The 27,778-nt window shown below is 44.9% G+C and overlaps 1 protein-coding gene across 1 annotated transcript; it reads right to left on the bottom strand.

The window, feature by feature from the left end:
• Positions 1-1,116: 1,116 nt before the first annotated feature.
• LOC135558496 (uncharacterized) lies at positions 1,117-25,779 on the bottom strand. The gene is made up of 8 exons (XM_064992336.1): positions 25,713-25,779; positions 25,447-25,545; positions 25,156-25,216; positions 24,728-25,049; positions 21,892-23,683; positions 21,676-21,748; positions 19,779-21,565; positions 1,117-1,237 (listed from the first exon to the last, which is right to left on the bottom strand). The coding sequence occupies exons 1-7, from the start codon at positions 25,749-25,751 to the stop codon at positions 21,462-21,464; spliced, it is 2,490 nt and encodes an 829-aa protein (XP_064848408.1). The 5' UTR covers positions 25,752-25,779; the 3' UTR covers positions 1,117-1,237; positions 19,779-21,461.
• Between the last annotated feature and the right edge of the window lie 1,999 nt (positions 25,780-27,778).

Raw genomic sequence — 27,778 nt, 5'->3', positions numbered from 1 at the left:
ACAAGTCCAAATCTACACAGGAGTTGCTTACAAAGACAGTGAATGTTCCTGAGTGGCCGAGTTACAGTTTTGACTTAAATCTGCTTGAAAATCTATGGCAATGCTAGATAACCATTTTCAAGCCATGATCAACAACCAATTTGAAAGAGCTTGAAGAGAATAAATGGGCAAATATTGTACAATCCAGGAGCCTGAACCAGAAAAACTCACAGCTGGAATCACTACCAAAGCTGATTCTAACATTGAATAAGGGGTATGAATATTTATTTAAATGAGATATTTCTGTATTTAATTTTCAATGAATCTCCAACAAATTCTAAAAAACATGTTTTCACTTTGTTATTATGGGGTATTGTGTGTAGATGTGTGTGTGTGTGTGGGGGATCCATGAATTCAGGCTGTAACAACAAAATGTGGAATAAGTCAAGGGGTGTGAATACTTTGTGAAGGCTCTGTAAAGGCAGTGTGGTATGTTTCCGTGTGGCACCGACTACAACTATAGAGGATTATTGTAAATTAAACTTTTCATCGATTAGATATCATAATATCTGTTTTGTTTTGTGCATAAACAAAGAAGCACATTTGACTGGCTTGATTAACGAATCAGCCATTAATGCAATGACTTAATTAAATTAAATAGAGTGAATTGTGTGACTGAAGCGTTCTATAGAAAACTACACATCAAATGTGAATGAATAAAAATCTGTGGAGCCGGGGAGCTGTGGAGCTGTGCTGCCGGGGGAGCTGTGCTGCCGGGGGAGCTGGGAGCTGTGCTGCCGGGGAGCTGTGGAGCTGTGCCGGGGGAGGGGAGCTGTGCTGTGGAGCTGTGCTGCCGGGGGAGCTGTGGAGCTGTGCTGCCGGGGGAGCTGTGGAGCTGTGGAGCCGGGGGAGCTGTGGAGCTGTGCTGCCGGGGGAGCTGTGGAGCTGTGCTGCCGGGGGAGCTGTGGAGCTGGGAGCTGTGCTGCCGGGGGAGCTGTGCTGCCGGGGGAGCTGTGGAGCCGGGGGAGCTGTGCTGCCGGGGGAGCTGTGCTGCCGGGGGAGCTGTGGAGCTGTGGAGCCGGGGGAGCTGTGGAGCTGTGCTGCGGGGGAGCTGTGGAGCTGTGCTGTGGAGCCGGGGGAGCTGTGGAGCTGTGCTGCCGGGGGAGCTGTGCTGCCGGGGTGGAGCTGTGCTGCCGGGGGAGCTGTGCTGCCGGGGGAGCTGTGCTGCCGGGGGAGCTGTGCTGCCGGGGGAGCTGTGCTGCCGGGGGATATCACATATTCATATTAAATTACTAATAATGAGTTTAAGCACAATCCTAAACATACAGTGCATTCTGAAAGTATTCAGACACCTTCACTTTTTCCACATTTTGTTACATTACAGCCATAATGAAAAATGTTCCTCAATCTACACACAATACTCCATAATGACAAAGTGAAAACAGGTTTAGACATTTTTTCAAATTGATAATTTTTTTAAAAATGATAAATGATTTACATAATTATTCAGACCCTTTGCTATGATGAGACTCGAAATTGAACTCAGGTGCATCCCGTTTCCAATTGATTGGAGTCCACCTGTGGTAAATTTAATTAATTGGACATGATGTGGAAAGGCACACACCTGTCTATATAAAGGTCCCACAGTTGACAGTGCATGTCAGAGCAAAAACCAAGCCATGCGGTCGAAAGAATTGTCCGTAGAGCCCCGAGACAAGATTGTGTTGAGGCACAGATCTAGGGAAGGGCAACAAAAAATGGCTGCAGTATTAAAGGTCTCCAAGAACACATTGGCCTCCATCATTCTTAAATGGAAGAAGCTCTCTTAGAGCTGGCCGCTCAACCAAACGGAACAAGCGGGGGAGAAGGGCCTTGGTCAGGGAGGTGACCAAGAACCTGATGGACACTCTGACAGAGCTCCAGAGTTCCTCTGTGGAGTCGGGAGAACCTTCTAGCAGCAGCACTCCACCAATCAGGCCTGGTAGAGTGGCCAGACGGAAACCACTCCTCAGTAAATGGCACATGACAGCCCACTTGTAGTTTTCCCAAAAGGCCCCTAAAGACTCTCAGATAATGAGAAACAAGATTCTCTGGTCTGATGAAACCAAGATTGAACTTGAATGACAAGTGTCACATCGGGAGGAAACCTGGCAACCTCCCTATGGCAAAGCATGTTGGTGGCAGCATCATGCTGTGGGGATGTTTTTCAGTGGCAGGGACTGGGAGACTAGTCAGGATCGAGAGAAAGATGAACGGAGCAAAGTACAGAGAGATCCTTGTTGAAAACCTGCTCCAACAGGACAACGACCCTAAGCACACAGCCAAGACAACACAGGGACAAGTCTCTGAATGCCCTTGAGTCCTTGAGTGGCCCAGCCAGAGCATGGACTTGAACCCAATCAAACATCTCTGGAGAGACCTGAAAATAGATGTGCAGCGACGCTCCCCAACCAACCTGACAGAGCTTCAGAGGATCTGCAGAGAAGAATGGGAGAAACACCCCAAATTCAGGTGTGCCCAGCTTGTAGCGTCATACCCAAGAAGACTCAAGGCTGTAATCGCTGCCTCGAAAGGTACTTCAATAAAGTACTGAGTAAAGGGTCTGAATACTTATGTAAATGTGATATTTCATTTTCTTTATTTGCAAAAATGTCAAAAAACAGTTTTTGCTTTGTTATTATGAGGTATTGTGTGTAGATTGATGAGAAGAAAAAAGGCATTTTATAATAAGCCTCTAAAGTAACAAAATGTTGAACAAGTTTAATTCACATTAAGTTGTTTTCATCCCTGTGGAGTCATGGAAACAAATGTTTTTTTTTTTACAGTTGTAAATTTTGAACTGAATGTCAGATAAGCAAAGTACAATACACAGATAAATGAACGATAAATATTTATTTCTGTAGGCGATAGTATGTGCGTCAATGGGAGGGATTTCAAGAAGCACAAGACTTGCATTCAAGTAGATCTCTTTTTCTGGTGCTGCTTCCAGTAGGAAAACAGTGTTATTACTGTCTGTAGCCTAGTATTAGACAGACATAAACCAGGCCACATCAGCAAGTTAGATCAGAGTCCATATCACCAGAGCTAAATTCAAAACTCATATGATTTTTCACTATGGACCGACCCTGAGTTGTGATAATCTGTGGGCGTAACATTAAAGTTGAAACAAATGCAGACCATTGTGGATAAGAAATTGCACATCTTAAAATGATTTTGTCAAGTCAGGAACGGAACTTTGATAATTTCCTGAATTGTGTTGGGATTGATCCACAGCGCTGCATCTCACAAAGATCACGATGTCTGCTAGATTATGTCCCTTTGGAATTCCCCATGATAGGGAATGTCCTCACTGCTCGAAAGACTCCTTTCTACTACCGCAAACAGTTAACATGATTCACCTTAAAACAACGGAAGACTTGGTGATACCCTAAGATTTCAAATTTTACACAGAAAGAGTGTTGCCTTTGGGAAGTTCAGATCTCATGGCTCCTGTCAATCCGCGCTTTCAGAAATGTTAATCTCCGCAACTGTAGATACTTAGATCTGGTCAATGAAGTCCTTTATACTGTGTTCTTGGTGAAAAAAAAAGAAAAAAAAGAACAGTGACACAACAATATGGCAAGAGCATCTGAAATGACTTGCTAAGACGATTATAACCACATACAGAACCCTGCTATGTCAAATATTCAAATAAATGGAGTACTATGCAATAGCTTTTGCTTGACAGATGTGTGTTTTACCTTAGGTCTCAGTGCAATGTTAGGGTTCTCCCTGTCTGTAAGACACATATTCATACCTGGCATCTAGGTAGACCATTTGTCTTAGTCTCTCTAGTTGGTTTACCACCCTGTAGCTGGCTCAATGGCCCGTGTTTTACCAAGTTGGCACTACACCTCGTTATTTGTGACGTCCCTCTATAGGACACATTTACACCCATCTAGGTAGAGTATTTATCTTCGTCTCTCATCTAGGTAGAGTATTTGTCTTCGTCTCTCATCTAGGTAGAGTATTTGTCTTCGTCTCTCATCTAGGTAGAGTATTTGTCTTAGTCTCTCATCTGGGTAGAGTACTTGTCTATTGATCTTGTCTCTTCCATATGTTTCTCTACATGTCCATGTAGCTGGCTCTGGCTGTCCTCCAGCTCCGCCAGCGGGTGCTGCTCTCCTGTAACATGTTCTGCTGCAGGGAGTACTGGAGCTGGACACTGAAGTGACTACACACCAGAGTGCTGCTACGCAGAAAGATGAAGGGGAGAAGGGAGACGGAACGACGAAGGGGAGAAGGGAGACGGAAAGACGAAGGGGAGAAGGGAGACGGAAAGACGAAGGAGAGAAGGGAGACGGAACGATGAAGGGGAGACGGAACGATGTAGGGGAGAAGGGAGACGGAACGATGTAGGGGAGAAGGGAGATGGAAAGACGAAGGGGAGAAGGAACGATGATGGGGAGAAGGAACGATGAAGGGGTTTACATCTAATTGTTGTATAAGATGAATGAGTGAGTATGATACTGTTTGTATAATTGTGTAATATGAGTGTGGACTGTTTAATGAAGAAAAATACAATTCCCTTTTAATTTGAACTAAATCAGAGGACCGCCACTGAGCCCAGTTAGGGTCAGACATCCTGGGACAGCCCTTTTCTGCCATTCCGAATAAAACCCAACTTTGAGAAATTATCACCAGACCATGTTTTTCTCCATTAGGGGAAGACAAAGGTTGTAGACCAAGCTTACCTCAATTACGAGATGGCTAAAGGTTGTAGAATCTTTTAACCATACCACGTGGTTAAACTCTTAGACTATCGATACCGACAGAATAAGAACAAGTCTTTGATATTGATTACTAGTCTGCATCTCGGAATCATTGAACGCGAAGAAAGACAACTGCCGAAACATCCATTCTATAACGAATGTCACTTTGAACTATCCCCTCTAACCAAGACAGAGAGAGAGAGGGAGACGGACAATTATACAAAAGAAACAACTTTCCACCAGCGATCAAGACGACACACTGAGCGTAAATATATATATTGATTGCAATTGTTCCCGAATGAGTGAGCGTTCATGTGTAAGGGATTAGCATTTTAATTGTTATAATTAACTCTGTAGTGACTTCTTAGTCGATCCCCCATTGCCCCTTTGTCTAACAAGCCGCCATGCCGGTTCAGCCCACTAGGGCACATCTCTATCATTTCATGTAACCATATTTACTGTTTGTTTATGCATTTCTGTGAATTACTTAGTAATAAATAAATGATTTAAGACAATTGATGTATGGATGACTCATAGTGAAGACTGGATTCGTGCAGATAACCAACAACGTTTGGAATGAGACTAACGTGAGGTCAAATAAATAAATCATTGATCAGATATGAAAATATCTGAAAGGTTATATTGGGAAATTATAACTTTTTAATCTTAATACTTTCCTTGGTGCCCCAACTTCCTAGTTAATTACAGTTACATGATTATTCAATTTAATAGAGTAACTAATTACAGAGAATCTTTGATAAAAACGAAGTCTTCGGTTTAATGATAGTAAAGACAACAGGAGATGGAACGATGTAGGGGAGAAGGGAGACGGAACGATGTAGGGGAGACGGGAGAAGGAACGATGTAGGGGAGATGGGAGACGGAACGATGTAGGGGAGAAGGAACGATGAAGGGGAGAAGGGAGACGGAACGATGAAGGGGAGAAGGGAGACGGAAAGATGAGGGAGAGAAGAGGAGAAGGGAGACGATGTAGGGGAGAAGGAACGATGAAGGGGAGAAGGGAGACGGAACGATGAAGGGGAGAAGGGAGACGGAAAGATGAGGGAGAGAAGAGGAGAAGGGAGACGGAACGATGAAGGTGGAGAAGGAACGATGTAGGGGAGAAGGGAGACGGAACGATGAAGGGGAGAAGGGAGACGGAACGATGTAGGGGAGAAGGGAGACAGAAAGATTAGAGTGGCATGTAGCCTAGTGCAGGTTTACCCCTAGGGGTACGCGCAATGCAGTCGGGGGTATGCCAAATAAAAATTTAATTCACATTTAAAAAAATAAAATTAAAATATATATAGTTTAAATGTTTTTATTTTTTCCCCACATTTTTAAACAGTCCATTTTCCAATGGGGCTATGCACTTGGGTGAGGTTTTTTTCTTGCTTGTGTAGCCTCGTTTGACTGCCAAAAATAATATTAAAACATCTAGTGTTCAGAGAAATAACAACACAATGTCAAATACAGGTAGCCTTGTCAAATAATGAACATCTAATCACATTAACCGTTAGTCACTCGCAGAAATTCCACTAACGGTCCTTATGTAACCAAACATAGCTTCTGCTCATTTCGTTTGCTCGAAAATGGATAAATGATTTTAAAAAGTACGGCCCGCATCCATAGAGACACATACCAACTCTACAGTTAGTACTGCTACTACCAGCAGTACTACACCTGCACTGACACTGACGGACACTGACGGCTGTGAATCTGATGGAGTCAAAGAGCTAATGCCCCCTTCCCTGGGAAAGCACCGAACAACAGACAGGGACGTTGGACCATCAATGTAGGGGAAGAGGCGCAAATATGATGAGAACTACATTGATTTGGGGTTCACTTATATTGGGAGTAGTGCCCTTCCTCAGCCACATATGTCCAAAAGTACTGTCTCACAACTCAATGAAACCTTCACTCTTGCGCAGACATTGAAAAAAAAACATGCCAATTTGAAAAATAAGCCACGGGAGTTTTTTGAGAGAGAATTAAGACAACTTGAGTAGTAAGACATGTATAAAAGCAGGTACCATTAATAAGAAGGGGCTAGAAGCGTCTTATATGGTGAGCTGCTGCCGCGGATATGGCTGGGGCAATGCTGGGGAAAGAGGCCCAAAAAACTATACAGACAATGCCTTCATCAAACAACACAGTTACACAATGCATCAGTGGCAGGAGATGTTTTGAAACAATTACTGATTTGCGTACAAGCCAGTGAATTCTATGCGTTACAGCTGGATGAGTCAACAGACGTGGCGGGCCTTGCACAGCTCCAGGTACAGTGCCTTGCGAAAGTATTTGGCCCCCTTGAACTTTGCGACCTTTTGCCACATTTCAGGCTTCAAACATAAAGATATAAAACTGTATTTTTTTGTGAAGAATCAACAACAAGTGGGACACAATCATGAAGTGGAAGGACATTTATTGGATATTTCAAACTTTTTTAACAAATCAAAAACTGAAAAATTGGACGTGCAAAATTATTCAGCCCCTTTACTTTCAGTGCAGCAAACTCTCTCCAGAAGTTCAGTGAGGATCTGCAGAGCCACGTATCAACCGGAGTGATGGTACAGGTAATTAGACAACACTTTGTAGAATAAGGATGGTAGAGTAGGTTAGGAAAGACGTTGTGGCCTATGTGATAACAAACTACTTAAAACATTTTTTTTTGTAATATATAAATATAGCAAATGGATAGAAAAGTTCCCAACTTACTTGGTGGACACGATTATGGTAACTAAAAAATTAAGTCAAGATATTATCCCAAGAGTTGGGTTACTAGGATCTATTTCTTTAAATAATGGATGACAGTTTAGCTAATCAGGTAGAACAAATAGAAGGCCAGAGTTAGGGACCAGAACAGGTAGATATAGAAGTTGAAGATATACTAGCAGAACACATGAGAAGACTGTTTGTTAACCAAACCCGCATGTCCAAGATTTTGTGTCCAACAGGTGAATTACAGAAGGTGATTCACTCAATCCAACCAGGAGACTGGGTGTGGATCCAGTCCCTGAGGAGAATAGACTGGAAGCAGCCCCGTTGGGAAGGTCCATACCAGCTTCTGTTAAACCACCGCCTTTGCCATTAGAATAGCTGAGAAAGTCACTTGGGTCCACATTACCCACCGCAAGAAGGTATGTACACATATGAGCACGGCTGATCACACACAGAGTTAGGAGAAGAACTGTTTGTACTCCTAGAAGTGTGAGGTGGTACCTAGCAGACCAACTAAGGGCAGGAGAGGGTTGGCGGTTTTTGGGAAGAGTAGGGGCTCTGAGCTGCATCATAGTCTTGGTAACCTTTCTGATACATCCAGATCTACCACCTGCTGGTACTAATTTTATGACACCATTGTCAGTGATAAGAAGTAAATGATAAACTATATAATACACTGATAAGTCACTTACAGAATAAGGAGTCAAAGAAGATCAAGATGTAGGATTTATGGTAAACATTAAACAATTCCCTAGGAAAGTAAATGACTTTATAGGGATTGGATTGGCCAGATTGAAGTATTCGGCCAACCCACCTCGGTTCACTTTAACACCTGATGAGCACCAGTGTTATAAATACAAGAATGGCACAGAGAACTTAGATGATTTTAATGGCTAATGGCTAATGGCTAATGGCTAATTGTTAATGTGACTGACTTAGGTTTGGAAGTACAGCACCTATAACTGATGTATGGTAGGCTTGTACCAGCAAAGGACGCATACGATAGACACTACAAAATGGGTGGTTAGGAACTTGCGCCCCGGGGTTATTGGTCCAACCAGTTCGAGTTAGTCATCAGATGTGACAGAGTCTGGAGACGCTGTGGAGAAAGTTCTGCTGCCTGCAACATCCTCCAGCATGACCGGTTTGGCGGTGGGTCAGTCATGGTGTGGCATTTCTTTGGGGGGCCGCACAGCCCTCCATGTGCTTGCCAGAGGTAGCCTGACTGCCATTAGGTACCGAGATGAGATCCTCAGACCCCTTGTGAGACCATATGCTGGTGCGGTTGGCCCTGGGTTCCTCCTAATGCAAGACAACGCTAGACCTCATGTGGCTGGAGTGTGTCAGCAGTTCCTGCAAGAGGAAGGCATTGCTGCTATAGACTGGCCTGCCCATACCCCAGACCTGAATCCAATTGAGCACATCTGGGACATCATGTCTCACTCCATCCACCAACGCCACGTTGCACCACAGACTGTCCAGGAGTTGGTGGATGCTTTAGTCCAGGTCTGGGAGGAGATCCCTCAGGAGACCATCCGCCCCCTCATCAGGAGCATGCCCAGGCGTTGTAAGGTCATACAGGCATGTGGAGGCCACACACACTACTGAGCCTCATTTTGACTTCTTTTAAGGACATTACATCAAAGTTGGATCAGCCTGTAGTGTGGTTTTCCACTTTAACTTTGAGTGTGACTCCAAATCCAGACCTCCATGGGTTGATAAATTTGATTTCCATTGATAATTTTTGTGTGATTTTGTTGTCAGCACATTCATTCTATGTAAAGAAAAAAGTATTTAATGAGAATATTTCATTCTTTCAGATTCCGTCAGAAGCAAACAAGAAATCACTCACCCAGAGGCGGCGCTCCTATTAGCTGGGGAATATAATTCAGGGAAACTTAAATCAGTTTTACCTCATTTCTATCAACATGTTAAATGTGCAACCTGAGAGAAAAGAACTCTGGACCGCCTATATTCAACACACAGAGATGGATACAAAGCTCTCCCTCACCCTCCACTTGGCAAATCTGACCATAATTCTATCCTCCCAATTCCTGCTTACAAGCAAAAATTAAAGCAGGAAGCACCAGTGACTAGATAAATCAGAAAGTGGTCAGATTAAGCAGATGCTAAGCTACAGGACTGCTTTGCACAGACTGGAATATGTTCTGGGATTCCTCCGATGACATTGAGGAGTACACCAGATCTGTCATTGGCTTCATCAATAAGTGCATTGATGACATCGTCCCCACAGTGATCGTATGTACATACCCCAACCAAAAACCATGGATTACAGGCAGCATCCACACTGAACTAAAGGCTAGAGCTGCCGCTTTCAAGGAGCGGGACTTCAACCCAGAAGCTTATAAGAAATCCCGCTATGCCCTCCGATGAACCATCAAACAGGCAAAGCGCCAATACAGGACTAAGATCGAGTCGTACTACACCGGCTCTGATGCTCTTTGGATGTGGCAGAGCCTGCAAACCATTACGGACTACAAAGGGAAGCACAGCCGAGAGCTGCCCAGTGACACAAGCCGACCGGACGAGCTAAACTACTTCTATGCTCGCTTTGAGGAAAATAACACTGAAACATGCATGAGAGCACCAGCTGTACCGGAAGACTGTGTGATCATGCTCTCCGCAGCCGATGTGAATAAGACCTTTAGACAGGTCAACACTCACAAGAGGTCAACACTCACGCATTTCCGGTTCCGGGTTGGAGCGAGCGGTCGCATCTACACTTCGGTCCGCAGGTAGTATAACTTTTCATTACATTTCATTATAGTACAACGGTTTGATTTGTCTAATCTTAGCAATTTCTTCTTAGCTAGCTACATAGCCGTCTTTGTATCAAAGATAATTGCATAATTATCGTATTTCGTCGTCCTAACGTATCTGCCCAGCAGCTAGCTAAGCAGCTAGCTAACATCCACTGTCCACCAGCACTGTAGAAACTATTACACTCAACTGAACGATTTCGATTAGCGTAGTGTCAGCTAGCTACATAGTTGTCTTCGCTGTCTTCGTATCCAAGATAATTGTGTAGTTTAGAGTGTGTAGACTGAGTGATTATCTTAATTTACCGAGGTTAGCTAGCCAGCTATTTGTCGTCCTTAACGTAGGAGATGCTGCTAGCTAGCTAGCCAACAGCTAGCCAACCTCTACCGAATTGAACTTCAACTACCCGGTCAACATTCCGCGTCGCTCCACAGGTAGTATCACATTTTCATTTCACTTCATTACAGTACAACGGTTTGATTTGTTTGATCGTAGCTAGCCAGCTACATAGCCGTCTTTGTATCTAAGACAATTGTGTAGTCTAGAGCGATTTTCTAGGTTAGCTGGCCAGCTATTGTCGTTCTTTTAACGTAGCTAGCCAGCTAGCCCCCGAATAGCAGCACTGTAGAAACTATTACAGTACAACGGTTTGATTTGTTTGATCGTAGCTAGCTAGCTACATAGCCGTCTTTGTATCTAAGACAATTGTGTAGCCTAGAGCGATTTTCTAGGTTAGCTAGCCAGCTATTGTCGTTCTTTTAAGGTAACGTAACGCAATCAACCTGCTAGCTAGCCAGCTAGCCCCGAATAGCAGCACTGTAGAAACTATTACACTCGACGGAACGACTTGATTAGTGTAGTGTCAACATCGCAGCCACTACCAGCTAGCCTACTCCAGCAGTACTGTATCATTTCAATCATTTTAGTCAATAAGATTCTTGCTACGTAAGCTTAACTTTCTGAACATTCGAGACGTGTAGTCCACTTGTCATTCCAATCTCCTTTGCATTAGCGTAGCCTCTTCTGTAGCCTGTCAACTATGTGTCTATCTATCCCTGTTCTCTCCTCTCTGCACAGACCATACAAACGCTCCACACCGCGTGGCCGCGGCCACCCTAATCTGGTGGTCCCAGCGCGCACGACCCACGTGGAGTTCCTGGTCTCCGGTAGCCTCTGGAACTGCCGATCTTTCGGCCAACAAGGCAGAGTTCATCTCAGCCTATGCCTCCCTCAAGTCCCTCGACTTCCTGGCACTGACGGAAACATGGATCACCACAGATAACACTGCTACTCCTACTGCTCTCTCTTCGTCCGCCCACGTGTTCTCGCACACCCCGAGAGCTTCTGGTCAGCGGGGTGGTGGCACCGGGATCCTCATCTCTCCCAAGTGGTCATTCTCTCTCTCTCCCCTTACCCATCTGTCTATCGCCTCCTTTGAATTCCATGCTGTCACAGTTACCAGCCCTTTCAAGCTTAACATCCTTATCATTTATCGCCCTCCAGGTTCCTCGGAGAGTTCATCAATGAGCTTGATGCCTTGATAAGCTCCTTTCCTGAGGACGGCTCACCTCTCACAGTCCTGGGCGACTTTAACCTCCCCACGTCTACCTTTGACTCATTCCTCTCTGCCTCCTTCTTTCCACTCCTCTCCTCTTTTGACCTCACCCTCTCACCTTCCCCCTACTCACAAGGCAGGCAATACGCTCGACCTCATCTTTACTAGATGCTGTTCTTCCACTAACCTCATTGCAACTCCCCTCCAAGTCTCCGATCACTACCTTGTATCCTTTTCCCTCTCGCTCTCATCCAACACTTCCCACACTGCCCCTACTCGGATGGTATCGCGCCGTCCCAACCTTCGCTCTCTCTCCCCGCTACTCTCTCCTCTTCCATCCTATCATCTCTTCCCTCTGCTCATACCTTCTCCAACCTATCTCCTGATTCTGCCTCCTCAACCCTCCTCTCTTCCCTTTCTGCATCCTTTGACTCTCTATGTCCCCTATCCTCCAGGCCGGCTCGGTCCTCCCCTCCCGCTCCGTGGCTCGATGACTCATTGCGAGCTCACAGAACAGAGCTCCGGGCAGCCGAGCGGAAATGGAGGAAAACCCGCCTCCCTGCGGACCTGGCATCCTTTCACTCCCTCCTCTCTACATTTTCCTCCTCTGTCTCTGCTGCTAAAGCCACTTTCTACCACTCTAAATTCCAAGCATCTGCCTCTAACCCTAGGAAGCTCTTTGCCACCTTCTCCTCCCTCCTGAATCCTTCTCCCCCCCCCCCTCCTCCTCTCTGCAGATGACTTCGTCAACCATTTTGAAAGAAGGTCGACGACATCCGATCCTCGTTTGCTAAGTCAAACGACACCGCTGGTTCTGCTCACACTGCCCTACCCTGTGCTCTGACCTCTTTCTCCCCTCTCTCTCCAGATGAAATCTCGCTTCTTGTGATGGCCGGCCGCCCAACAACCTGCCCGCTTGACCCTATCCCTCCTCTCTTCTCCAGACCATTTCCGGAGACCTTCTCCCTTACCTCACCTCGCTCATCAACTCATCCCTGACCGCTGGCTACGTCCCTTCTGTCTTCAAGAGAGCGAGAGTTGCACCCCTTCTGAAAAAACCTACACTCGATCCCTCCGATGTCAACAACTACAGACCAGTATCCCTTCTTTCTTTTCTCTCCAAAACTCTTGAACGTGCCGTCCTTGGCCAGCTCTCCCGCTATCTCTCTCAGAATGACCTTCTTGATCCAAATCAGTCAGGTTTCAAGACTAGTCATTCAACTGAGACTGCTCTTCTCTGTATCACGGAGGCGCTCCGCACTGCTAAAGCTAACTCTCTCTCCTCTGCTCTCATCCTCCTAGACCTATCGGCTGCCTTCGATACTGTGAACCATCAGATCCTCCTCTCCACCCTCTCCGAGTTGGGCATCTCCGCGCGGCCCACGCTTGGATTGCGTCCTACCTGACAGGTCGCTCCTACCAGGTGGCGTGGCGAGAATCTGTCTCCTCGCCACGCGCTCTCACCACTGGTGTCCCCCAGGGCTCTGTTCTAGGCCCTCTCCTATTCTCGCTATACACCAAGTCACTTGGCTCTGTCATAACCTCACATGGTCTCTCCTATCATTGCTATGCAGACGACACACAATTAATCTTCTCCTTTCCCCCTTCTGATGACCAGGTGGCGAATCGCATCTCTGCATGTCTGGCAGACATATCAGTGTGGATGACGGATCACCACCTCAAGCTGAACCTCGGCAAGACGGAGCTGCTCTTCCTCCCGGGGAAGGACTGCCCGTTCCATGATCTCGCCATCACGGTTGACAACTCCATTGTGTCCTCCTCCCAGAGCGCTAAGAACCTTGGCGTGATCCTGGACAACACCCTGTCGTTCTCAACCAACATCATGGCGGTGGCCCGTTCCTGTAGGTTCATGCTCTACAACATCCGCAGAGTACGACCCTGCCTCACACAGGAAGCGGCGCAGGTCCTAATCCAGGCACTTGTCATCTCCCGTCTGGATTACTGCAACTCGCTGTTGGCTGGGCTCCCTGCCTGTGCCATTAAACCCCTACAACTCATCCAGAACGCCGCAGCCCGTCTGGTGTTCAACCTTCCCAAGTTCTCTCCACGTCACCCCGCTCCTCCGCTCTCTCCACTGGCTTCCAGTTGAAGCTCGCATCCGCTACAAGACCATGGTGCTTGCCTACGGAGCTGTGAGGGGAACGGCACCGCAGTACCTCCAGGCTCTGATCAGGCCCTACACCCAAGCAAGGGCACTGCGTTCATCCACCTCTGGCCTGCTCGCCTCCCTACCATTGAGGATGTACAGTTCCCGCTCAGCCCAGTCAAAACTGTTCGCTGCTCTGGCCCCCCAATGGTGGAACAAACTCCCTCACGACGCCAGGACAGCGGAGTCAATCACCACCTTCCGGAGACACCTGAAACCCCACCTCTTCAAGGAATACCTAGGATAGGATAAGTAATCCTCCCCCCCCCCTTAATGATTTAGATGCACTATTGTAAAGTGGCTGTTCCACTGGATGTCAGAAGGTGAATTCACCAATTTGTAAGTCGCTCTGGATAAGAGCGTCTGCTAAATGACTTAAATGTAAATGTAAATGTAAGACTGCAGGGCCAGACGGATTACCAGAATGTGTACTGCCAGCATGCGCTAACCAACTAGCAAGTGTCTTCACTGACATTTTCAAACTCTCCCTGTCCGAGTCTGTAATGCCAACAAGTTTTAAGCAGACCACCTTAGTGCCTGTGCCCAAGAACACTAAGGTAACCTGCCTAAATGACTACCGACCCGTAGCACTCACGTCTGTAGCCATGAAGTGCTTTGAAAGGCTGGTTATGGCTCACATCAACACCATCATCCCAGAAACCCTAGACCCAGTTAATTTGCATAATGCCCTAACAGATTCACAGATGGTGCAGTCTTTATTGCACCTATGTGAGAATGCTATTTATTGACTACAGTTCAACTATAGTGCCCTCAAAGCTCATCAATAAGCTAAGGACCCTGGGACTAAACACCTCCCTCCACAACTGGATCCTGGACTTCCTGATGGGCCGCCCCCAGGTGGTAAGGGTAGGTAACAACACCTATGCCACGCTGATCCTCAACACAGGGGCCCCTCGGGGGTGCGTGCTCAGCCCCTTCCTGTACTCCCTGTTCACTCATGACTGCACGGCCAGGCACGACTCCAACACGATCATAAAATTTGCAGATGACAACAGTGGTACGCCTGATCACCGACAACAACGAGACAGCCTATAGGGAGGAGGTCAGAGACCTGGCCGTGTGGTGCTAGGACAACAACCTCCCCCTCAACGTGATCAAGACTAAGGAGATGATTGTGGACTAGAGAAAAAAGAGGACTGAGCAAGCCCTCATTCTCATCGACCCGGGGCTGCAGTGGAGCAGGTTGAGAGCTTCAAGTTCCTTGGTGCCCACATCACCAAGAAACAAACATAGTCCAAGCACACCAAGACAGTCATGAAGCGGGCACAACAAAATCTATTCCCTCTCAGGACACTGAAAAGATTTGGCATGGGTCCTCAGATCCTCCAAATGTTCTTCAGCTGCACCAGAGAGCATTCTGACTGGTTGCATCACTGCCTGGTATGGCAATTGCTCGGCACTACAGAGGGTAGTGCGAACGGCCCAGTACATCACTGGGGCCAAGCTTCCTACCATCCAGGACCACTATACCAGGCGGTGTCAAAGGAAGGCCCTGAAAATTGTCAAAGACTCCAGCCACTCTAGTCATAGACTGTTTCACTGTCCAACGCTGGTCCGACCAAGCTGACTCCACACTCCAAGACTGCTTCCATCACGTGGAATGGGACATGTTTCGTATTGCGTCAAATAACAGCATTGACGAATACGCTGATTCGGTGTGCGAGTTCATTAGAACGTGCGTTGAAGATGTCGTTCCCATAGCAACGATTAAACGTTCCCTAACCAGAAACCTTGGATTGATGGCAGCATTCGTGTGAAACTGAAAGCACGAACCACTGCTTTCAATCAGGGCAAGGTGTCTGGCAACATGACTGAATACAAACAATGCAGCTATTCCCTCCGTAAGGCTATCAAACAAGCTAAGCGTCAGTACAGAGACAAAGTAGAATCCCAATTCAACGGCTCAGACACAAGAGGCATGTGGCAGGGTCTACAGTCAATCACGGACTACAGGAAGAAATCCAGCCCAGTCACGGACCAGGATGTCTTGCTCCCAGGCAGACTAAATAACTTTTTTGCCCGCTTTGAGGACAATACAGTGCCACTGACACTGCCTGCAACGGAAAAATGCGGTCTCTCCTTCACTGCAGCCGAGGTGAGTAAAACATTTAAACGTGTTAACCCTCGCAAGGCTGCAGGCCCAGACGGCATCCCCAGCCGCGCCCTCAGAGCATGCGCAGACCAGCTGGCTGGTGTGTTTACGGACATATTCAATCAATCCCTATACCAGTCTGCTGTTCCCACATGCTTCAAGAGGGCCACCATCGTTCCTGTTCCCAAGAAAGCTAAGGTAACTGAGCTAAACGACTACCGCCCCGTAGCACTCACTTCCGTCATCATGAAGTGCTTTGAGAGACTAGTCAAGGACCATATCACCTCCACCCTACCTGACTCCCTAGACCCACTCCAATTTGCTTACCGCTCAAATAGGTCCACAGACGATGCAATCTCAACCACACTGCACACTGCCCTAACCCATCTGGACAAGAGGAATACCTATGTGAGAATGCTGTTCATCGACTACAGCTCGGCATTCAACACCATAGTACCCTCCAAGCTCGTCATCAAGCTCGAGACCTTGGGTCTCGACCCCGCCCTGTGCAACTGGGTACTGGACTTCCTGACGGGCCGCCCCAGGTGGTGAGGGTAGGTAACAACATCTCCTCCCCGCTGATCCTCAACACTGGGGCCCCACAAGGGTGCGTTCTGAGCCCTCTCCTGTACTCCCTGTTCACCCACGACTGCGTGGCCACGCACGCCTCCAACTCAATCATCAAGTTTGCGGACGACACAACAGTGGTAGGCTTGATTACCAACAACGACGAGACGGCCTACAGGGAGGAGGTGAGGGCCCTCGGAGTGTGGTGTCAGGAAAATAACCTCACACTCAACGTCAACAAAACTAAGGAGATGATTGTGGACTTCAGGAAACAGCAGAGGGAACACCCCCCTATCCACATCGATGGAACAGTAGTGAGAGAGTAGCAAGTTTTAAGTTCCTCGGCATACACATCACAGACAAACTGAATTGGTCCACTCACACAGACAGCATCGTGAAGAAGGCGCAGCAGCGCTCTTAACCTCAGGAGGCTGAAGAAATTCGGCTTGTCACCAAAAGCACTCACAAACTTCTACAGAGGCACAATCGAGAGCATCCTGGCGGGCTGTATCACCGCCTGGTACGGCAACTGCTCCGCCCTCAACCGTAAGGCTCTCCAGAGGGTAGTGAGGTCTGCACAACGCATCATCGGGGGCAAACTACCTGCCCTCCAGGACACCTACACCACCCGATGTTACAGGAAGGCCATAAAGATCATCAAGGACATCTACCACCCGAGCCACTGCCTGTTCACCCCGCTATCATCCAGAAGGCGAGTCAGTACAGGTGCATCAAAGCTGGGACCGAGAGACTGAAAAACAGCTTCTATCTCAAGGCCATCAGACTGTTAAACAGCCACCACTAACATTGAGTGGCTGCTGCCTACACACTGACACTGACTCAACTCCAGCCACTTTAATAATGGGAACTGATGGGAAATGTTGTAAATATATCACTAGCCACTTTAAACAATGCTACCTTATATAATGTTACTTACCCTACATTATTCATCTCATATGCATACCTATATACTGTACTCTATATCATCGACTGCATCCTTATGTAATACATGTATCACTAGCCACTTTAACTATGCCACTTTGTTTACATATTCATCTCACATGTATATACTGTACTCGATACCATCTACTGTATCTTGCCTATGCTGCTCTGTACCATCACTCACTCATATATCCTTATGTACATATTCTTTATCCCCTTACACTGTGTATAAGACAGTAGATTAGGAATTGTTAGTTAGATTACTTGTTGGTTATTACTGCATTGTCGGAACTAGAAGCACAAGCATTTCGCTACACTCGCATTAACATCTGCTAACCATGTGTATGTGACAAATAAAATTTGATTTGATTTACCACACGGCAAGCGGTCCCAGAATGCCAAGTCAAGAGGCTTCTAAACAGCTTCTACCCCCAAGCCATATGACTCCTGAACAGCTAGTCAAATGGCTACCCAGACTATTCACATTGACCCCCCCCCCCCCCTACATCACTGCCACTCTCTGTTGTCATCTATGCATAGTCACTTTAATTAACTCTACCTCGATGTACATACTACCTCAACTAACCGGTACCCCCGCACATTGACTCTGTACTGGCACCACCCTGTATATATATTTTTTGCTCCTCTATTTTTTACTTTGCTCCTCTTTAATTAGTTGTTACTTCACTCTCTTACTCTTATCCGTATTTTTTTTAACTGCACTGTCGGTTAGGGGCTCGTAAGTAAGCATTTCACTGTAAGGTCTACACCTGTTGTATTCAGCATTTCACTGTAAGGTCTACACCTGTTGCATTCAGCATTTCACTGTAAGGTCTACACCTGTTGTATTCAGCATTTCACTGTAAGGTCTACACCTGTTGTATTCAGCATTTCACTGTAAGGTCTACACCTGTTGTATTCGGTGCATGTGACTAATAAAATGTGATTTGATGTTATACAAACAGACAAAGTCATGGACAAGATACACACTAGTGCACAAATGACCACACACATTCACAAAGATAAACAGTTACAGACACTGTCCACCACAAAAACTGGATGGTTCTCTCCATTGACTTATACAATATAACCATTGGTGATCTCTCTCACCCTGGACTCATTACTAGGTAGGCTGAGGGATCTCTCCAGAATTGGGTTGCCAGGTGGGGTTATTCCCCAATGCTGGAAAGTGACCCCTGCTCTAGGGTCAGATGACCTGGCAACCCACATGTTGTACTCTGCTCAGACCACTCACTGTGACTTATGTCCTGAATGACTAGGAGGATGGGGAAGAGACATGTCAAAGTGAGGGCCACACATTTCGGACTTTCAGAGGACTGATCCGTCTGTTAATGTTAGTCAATTGGGCTAGCTATGTGGGTGATGAAATGGCATTTGTCTGGCTTTGGCCAACCTGACCTGCACCAGTAACCATGTCAATTGACAATTATATGCTAAGTTAGCGTTGCTTACCATAATTGTTCTCCCAAACTTTTCAAACTTATCTCCGTCAATCACAATTGATTCCTTAAAGTGGCCACATCTACAAGATCCTCATCGTTGTTAAACATTGGTGGCTGTTATATTACACACGTTAGCTAGCTAACGTTACCCTGCTTACATCAATCAACAGGTTGTTAGGGTTTATGTTAGTTAGCTAACTGAAGCTATAGCAACTGTGATACTCTGGAAAATATGTGGTGCTCATTTTTACCGCTTGACAGTTCCCTGATTCGCTCACTTCCAAATTAAAAACAACACAACTACACGCTCCAACATCACCTCATCCGATTGGACGAGAGGGAACTGTCTAAAAAGTGATTGGTTGTACAAAGAGGTCGTGAACTGCAAATGCCACGAATGGTGTCACGATTAGACCTCCCAATTGAAATCATTGCCAGAGATTTCTAATGTATCACTTGTTCTTAAATATGCAGAATGACCAAATAATATAATGCATGGAGATGAAGTCACCGGGTCATACCTTTTGATTCATGTATCATGAGTCAAAAAGCCAAATAAATTCCCTTCAAAATGAGATTGATCTCAACATTTGATGAGAGAACAAACTTCTTACAGCAGCATTTTCATAAAGAAATACAATTACTTTGAAGGTAATTTAAGAGATAAGAAACGCCATAAGGGGATAGTATCTACAGGTGAGACATTCAATTGTGTCCCAACATGCCAGATTCAACATACCTCTATTTATATCACAAGTGGCTTCATCTGTTAGACATTTAACATACAGATTCCGTGGAACCGACTTCTTGGACTATTCGATCAACTCTTGAATATGGATCAAGTGCATTAAACATGATAGATAGGTGTGTTAAACTCTGCTAAGAGCTAACACACATCTCCTGATTTACCTTAACACCCATTGAGACTTTGTGCTCCAGCCTCATGACTCCCACTGGACTCTGATCAACAAGGCACATTCTGATGGGAAGCAGGCTTTAGAGTGTGTTTATATGATCGATGTAGCTACTGTATATTAGCCAGTGGGTGGATAGAAGACTGCACCATCAGTAATAGTGACCTTTGGGCGTCTGTGTAACATTTGAGTAATCAATACTGTTTTATCATCCGTTACAACCAACTGAATGAATGTGTGATTAAAGCCAGGATCACAGTATATAATGGAAAGCCTATTTATTTATGGTCAGATTGCCTCATGGTTTGCAATGGTGTATTACTCATAGCAAAAATTCTTGCCAGACCATTCGTGTCACACATGAACCTGACTGCCAGGGAACTTTATCAATATTTGAGTCCAAAGGGGAGAATAGATTAGAACAGGATTTAGACTTGGCAGCCAGACCTATATAGTCCGTTTTGAACTCGACCGCTGGATTAAGACTCAAAGAAAGTCATGAAGTATTTCTTTGAACTTTGAATGCCCGTTAATTTTCTTCTTTGTCGATCTCTCCACTCTACTTTACTTTAAAAATATATACATTTCACTAAAGGACTCATGAATGCATGAAGTGGCAGTTTATTATTGAAGGAAGTGAATATACGCTTCATGGGCATCTCCTTCCTCATTGGCGAGCAGGAGGCAAATTCCTCCTCTGGTGATGGTGTAGACACTATGAACAAGAGGATGTGGTGTTTAAAAAACAGATCACAACCAATACTGATCATGCACAACACTAACTGCATGCTTTATGTCTCCCTCTGGATGGTCGGAAGGGGAGTGAGATCCACTTACATTTTTGTTGAGATATTTCTTTGGAAGCTTCGTGAATGAGATTAATAGGTGAAAGGAGAGTTTTGAAGTGAGTTTTGAAATGAGTTTTGAAATGAGTTTTGAAAGAGTTGAAAGGACTGGTTGACAAAAAAGTAACAATTATTGGGCCTCTTCTTCCTTGTTGGGGAGTAGGAGGCAAGATGGTCCTCTGATGTAGTTGCAAAACCCGTGTAGAAGACTGACAACAGCAAATCCCACTGGGCACAGATGTCAGTTCAACATCTAGTTTTGATTTACATTTGGTTGAGTTGTCAACTAACGTCACTTCAACGTTTAAAAAAAAATCACCATGTCATTGGATTCAGATTAAAAGTTGGGTGAAAAAAAGACGTAATGCCCTGACGTTCATGACTTGTTGTAAATCCTATCAGTTCATCGTGTAGATTTTTTAGTGTGTTGAGATGATGTGGAAGCAATGTTGATTAAACCATTTTTTTGCCCAGTGGAATGTCAGTAGGACTGAGTTGAAATGATTGGCTATGGCAGTGAAAATGAACACTTCTTGAGCCTCTCCTTCCTCGTTGTGGAGTAGGTGGCGAGATGGTCCTCTGGTTGTGTTGCCAAATAACCAAACGGACATTTCTACTGAAGCTAGCTGTTTTCAAGCCTAGACTTGGCAGAGTATACCCGGATTAAAAATAATGGGTTTTTGGCCTTTCCTTCCTCTGTGAGGAGCAGGAGGCCAGATCTTCCTCTTGTCGTTGTGCATTATCTGGTGTTGGAGTAGTGCAGAATACTGTGAACAAAGAATGTGGCGTTAGAAAATGGATAACAGAAAACACTGACCATGCACAGTACTACGTCTATGCTTTTGAAAGCAAAGATAGTCATCTATTAGATACATACTACTATAGTCGACATCAGCAGGATCCTTGGTGGTCTCAAGGGGAGTAATATCCCCTTGGTTGACTTTCTTGCTCTGATGGTTTAAACGTGAGGAAAGAAGAATTTCAAAGAATGTCAAACAAGCATTTATTTTTTGATTGCAGTCAAAATACCAATACATTTACTGTCCAAGTTGATCTCAATGCCTTGCCCAAAATAATGAAGACTGGGTTTTACCTTTATGAGACTGATCTTTGGGAGCTTAGGAAATGAGAATGTCAAGCTCTTGACTTTGTTTGTTGGTTTGGTCACCAAAGATCTGTTGCACTCACGGTTGATCGGGTGGACAGATGGGGTTGAATCAGTGGGCAGTGGTGCTGTGTTGCTACAAAGCCTTCCATCAATGTTCTCTCCGGGGGGAGACATATCCATTTCACTGGCTGTCTCAACCACCTGTCTTGTGATCGTAAAGACATCTATGATCACACGGCAAATCATTGACAGAGGGTTGCAGCACCCTGGGCTAACTTCAGAACTCATCACCTGAGAGGGAGTGACTGGTCGGATGTTCTGACATGACCTGGCAACCTCAACCACTACAGATGGAGGGAGGAGGGCAGTGAGCAGCTGCTCCAAAAGGGCCTTTATAGATCTCTCAGTGATAGTATATGCTATCTCCAGCAAACCGTTCCTTGAGATCTCCCTTTGGAGTTCCCCTGTCATGCTGGACTTCGGCAGAGCAGATTCTGATTTTGACCTGCCAGACACAGATTGTGCTGTAAATGTGCTGTTCACCATCAAAAGTTTTTGCAGCTGGTCAACTAACTTGTCAGTGTGAGGACGAAGAATACCAGAGGAGAGGAGGATGTCCAGGCTCTTCTCTGCTGACGCTGCATCCTCACGGCTGAGCACCATCCTCTCCATTAACTCCGACACAGACTTTTTTGCATAACTTAATCCCTCTGCGTCTGACCAAGTTGCAGGGCTCTTTCTGCCACTTTCAGCCACTCTTCTCTCTGAGGAGACAGGGCTGTCCAGTCCACCTCCCTGGTGGTGCAGACTCTGCTCTGGCGTTTCTGGGGTAGTGATAATGCTTCTACCCCTGTCACTTCCAGAAGTGGTCAAAGTAGCAACAGTCTTCTGGACATCGTCCATGCTGAAAATGGTGCTGGTTGAAGAAGTTGTCCTGGAACAAACCTTAGACAAGCCTTCATCAACACTTTCTTCCTGCACCATACTTTCTGGTGTTAACTTTGATGGGACCTTGCCGTATAGTTCCACTGAATCCTCTGTAAGAGGCATGGATCCAACGTGGAAGAGCATTCCCCCGATGGAGGGAAGTAGAGAATCATCAGATTCCGACTGAAGAACTTCACTGACCTCTGTGATCTCCTCCCTAGCGGGTTCAGAAACTGTACTAGATCCAGCTTTCTCTGCTGCCTCTTGCTCTGTACCCTCGTCAGATGATGCTGGCAGCTCAACAACTAGCCTGTGCTCTTGTTGTGCACTCTCGCTGCTCTGTTTGATCCCCTTGGAGATACTCCTCATTTTTGCTGACAAAACACGAACAAAGCTGTTAAAACAACGTTTCAACGGTCTACTTCCTTCCTTGTTGCCATCCCTGTCTCCATCTGCTGACGAGGTGATCAAAGGAACTCCTTGGCCCTCCACCGCTGCCAACCCATCTTTGCTATAGAGCTTGGCAGATCCCACTATAGTATGTAATTGTGATCCCGAGCAGGTATGTTGGAGAGCCCTGGAGAGGGCGGCATTGATCTGCTGCACTACCACCTTTACAATGGCTCTAGCTTGCCTGTCAGAGACACTCTGGAATAGCTGTTGCTCTAGCTGGTTAGCTGCCGAGTAGATGTCCTGCAACATTTCAATCACTCTATCATGGACGTCTGTGTATATCATATCCTGAGTGATGCCAAAAAGCTCCTCCAGAGGGTCCATCGGGATTTGGAGGCTCACTTGTGTGCCTGAGCTGTGTGCAATCTGATCATGTGCCTCAGTGGAGGTAAGGGATCTGTAATAGAGAATGAAGGACACCGTTTGGAACATACAAAGAGTTTCATTCCACTCATGACTCCATTCTATGCACACAAAAATGACGATCTGTTTCTCTGAATTGCCTTGTGAAAGCCTAAGACTGTAAGATTGTATTTTATAATTTGTTGGCAATAGAAAAAGCTTTGAAATTATGCCCACCTGACCCAGATTGTGATTTATAATGAACTGTTCTTAGGATTGTGTAAACAACAACAGTAATTGTGTTCCAAACAAAACAACTACAAGTGTGCTTGGTCTAATTCTTCAAAGGCACAGCTAGGAGATTTTAAAAAGGCACCTTATAGTTGAAGACTCTTGAGTCATAAAAGTGCATGGAAATTACTAAGGAACTGTGCACACTTTGGAGAGGTGTGTGGCCACTTGGAAACACCAGTTAGACCTCTCACTCGAACCTTTGTAAAAAAAAAAAAAAAAAAATTGTCTTATGTTGTACCAAGCCCAAATGTTTCAAGGATATTCATATTATGTTACTGAATGTATCCAGAGTGTTTTCAGATTTCTTTATCAACAAATGCAGCAAAAAGTGGCTGACAGTAAATTTCGAATGTGCACAATATCAACGGTGTAATGTTTGGATTCAGTCTTGTCAGGTGAACTGTTGTGTCCTCACCTTTAGTCTAATAATTTCCCCATAATCTCCAAATTGCTACCATGGTTATGCATATACTTTCCATATTTCTTCTGTTAGAAACATTTTCATTTAGCCATATCCATATAGGCCAATTCCCATTAGTGTAAGGGGTTAAACAATGGATATATCGCGTTTAGAAAAGAAACACATCTTAAAGCTAAAGTATATTAATTCAAATTCTGAGAATAGTACTATTAATATTAAAACAGTAATCATTTGCACACAAAGGTGAAAAATGTGTGAATATTACAATTTGCAACAAAACTCTATCAGATAAGTGATGTCATAGACCACCTGTTTAGGACATTTTTTCAACTCTTACAAGAATGAGAATGGAATGAATAACATAGTCAAATGAAATGAACATACAATCTTGACTGGTACGGGGTGGGTACACTACTGCAATACGTCTTCAAGCTTCCACTCCTCTCCGGAATTGGGCTGCTTTCAAAGGGAACTGTTCTCGACAGAGAGCGACAATCCATAGTGTCCTTGTCCAGCACTCTGTCGTTCTCCTCCTGAAGAATACTGGAGAAGGACATCCGGTTCAGGGTGAATGAAGATAAGTCGATATCTAGCACCTTGACCTCCACCTCATCACATGTATCCACCCTCAGGGCCCCTTGGTACTGCAGCTGCTCTCGGCTCTCCCCTGAGTTGTTATCCGTGTTGACTGTAGATGTAAGGGACACTAGAGGAAAGGAGATCAAATGTCTGACACTTATCTTACACATTGGACATTGATGGTGTTATCATAGTGATACAATAAAGTAATCAAGTAAAGATTAAACACTGACCTGAGTCAAAGCTTGGAATACATCCAAGTGAACACCCAACAGAGGACAAACTTAGGTTTCCCTGTTTTGAGACAATTGTAAACCGTGTCAAATATACTAATATAGGCAATGCAGCATTCATAACATTTGATAGCACATTGAGTTCATGAAGTAGACGATGAAATGCAGCCATTACACTGGGTAAAAGAGCAAGAGCTAATAACGTTTGACGGGAGTGCCCTTGGCTTTTGAAGGCATGTTGGCAGGTTATTTGTGAGAAATGGACTGACAATAACAATAGATGATTGCTACCTTTAGTCTCTTTCTCTGACTTTCAGTTGCTTCCACTTGTTCACCATTTTCTTGTGTTTGACTGTCCATCACTTGATCCAAGGAGCTAAGCATCTCATTCTGTGAGCATAAAAATCGATTGATTAATAGCTTGCTAGGCTAAAGGTACTAGATAACCTATTGTAGATTAGATTGCTATCATGTTTTATGCTTTTAACTAGACCCAGCAGATTTTGAAGACATTTATGTTCAAGATTTCTTCAACAATTTCAATATAATTTTTTTACCGTGTGTTCCATTGCTCCAGAGAAGGACACATCTGTCATGGGCAGGACAGCAGACTCAGGTGAAGGGTCCCTGTAGGCCACAGCACGTCTGAGTTAACCATTGAGATTTGGTTGTTGAGTCTATTTAGTGGTCGTAAGTGGTTGTTGAGCACCTATATAGATCCATTTTAGATCCCTCAGTCTGTCTGCTTTAAAAATAGCTACCTGGACTTCTCAGAGGACGCCTCGGACTCCTCGGGAACAGTTCCCTCGATCTTCACAATGTAGTCAGACATTTTTAGGATGAAGTTGTCTGAAGATAAACATATATCTTATTCCCACAACTCGATTAAATTAATGTGTTTTCAGGTTTTAAAGCAGAAATCAGCAGTTGTTTCGCAAAAAGGCTGAGGGATGGGGCTGGAGGCATGTAACCGCTCTCAAATTCATAGAGATATGGATGCAAGGACTTAGTTGGAACCATGTTTTCAGGGTATATAGTGTTTGTTACATTTACTTTGTTTAAACACATTGGAGTTAAACAAGCTTATATTTTGGGGTCTAATGGGATATGACAATTGAACTCATGAGGCATTTAAACATTTTTTTCAAGAATCAAATGGGTACATATTAATAAGTCCGGAAATCGTAAATGGATGTAGGGCCGAGCAACTGCTCTAACTTTGTTAATTAGTTTAGCTATATAACTTGTAAATAAAATAAAATATCAATGTACCCCAAACCCGTTATGTCCGTGTGATTACAAAGGTGAGATGAGACATAACAATTTTAGTTGAACAAGAATAGTGGCATCCAGTTAAAGTGATGAAATACATGTTGGTGACATATAGTGGTTTATGAGAGAATTACAGGAGGGAGTATTTAACCCCAAACCACCCTACAGCCTAGTCCCACCACCACGTAAACTAATAAGCATTATTTTTCTTTGACATCCTTAAGGGTGTTAATCCTCAGTGCCCTGTTAGCAACACGTTAACCACGTTTATCAAACATCTAGAAAACTCAGAAGTAAACAAGGTTAAAATTCCTGACTGAAGAGGCAGAGAAACATTTCCCTGCGTGTGCCTCGTGTCCGTTTAACATTACATAGAAACCTACGGCAGTATTTCCTTTTCTTAGCCTCAGCCACAGGCTTCCGTCTCCTGAGTGAAGCCTGGAGCCGAGGCTGGCAACGCATTGACCCGTCATCTGCTAGACATGTCGCAGTGGTCTACAATCAACATACATGTACCTCGTGGATTAGTCTACATTAGCATCTGTGACAGACTTGACCTCACGAAGTCTGAGCGGGTGTCCTTTCCTAGCTGATGGTACTTAGGCCTGAAACTGACTGACTCCTTGATGAAGAACTGACCCAAGAAGTCCTGTCACGCTCACGTTCAAGTGACGTATTTCTAGACCAGATTACGTCATAGGCGAAAGAAGAAAACAAAACACCCGACAATAGACTACACTTATTATATAGTATACCATCTTGCCTTGGGACATATGCCGCGTTCAAAACAACTCTGAACGCGAAAATCTCAGACTTCAGCCCGTTCAAGACCAATGGGAACTTGAACATAACGAGCTCCACACTGGGAACAATCGGAATTCCAAGTCGGAAACTCTGGCTTCTTTCTAGATCTCCAACCTGAAGATCACCGTCGTCATGATTTGACCTCATTTCCCCCCCCCCTCAGTTTCCAGTTGTCTCGAAACTGCCACTTCAGGGTGGACACATTCATCTTTGGAATAAAACTTAAACATATATGAATAAATATAAACTACCCTTGTATCATGTCAATGATGATCGCCAGAGATGACCACCTGACCATAATGACACAGCTGAGATGTAAGCCAACTACTGGAGTGAAATCAGAAAAAATAGGAATTATTATTTCTGGGTTAATGTTAACTAGCTGGTGACAATGTGTGACCTGAATTAATTCTCTACACTGTCTTACTTCATGGAAATGTAACATGCCATATATTTACTTCAAAAAACAAAACAAAAAACAGCAAGATGACATACTGGAATCAAAACAAAAGTGCCAATGTGAAGAAAATAAATAAATAATGATCAG

The sequence above is a fragment of the Oncorhynchus masou genome, chromosome 17 (genome assembly GCF_036934945.1).
Source record: "Oncorhynchus masou masou isolate Uvic2021 chromosome 17, UVic_Omas_1.1, whole genome shotgun sequence".
In the NCBI taxonomy this organism is placed as follows: domain Eukaryota; kingdom Metazoa; phylum Chordata; class Actinopteri; order Salmoniformes; family Salmonidae; genus Oncorhynchus; species Oncorhynchus masou.
This window is presented reverse-complemented; position numbering and strand designations above follow the sequence as displayed.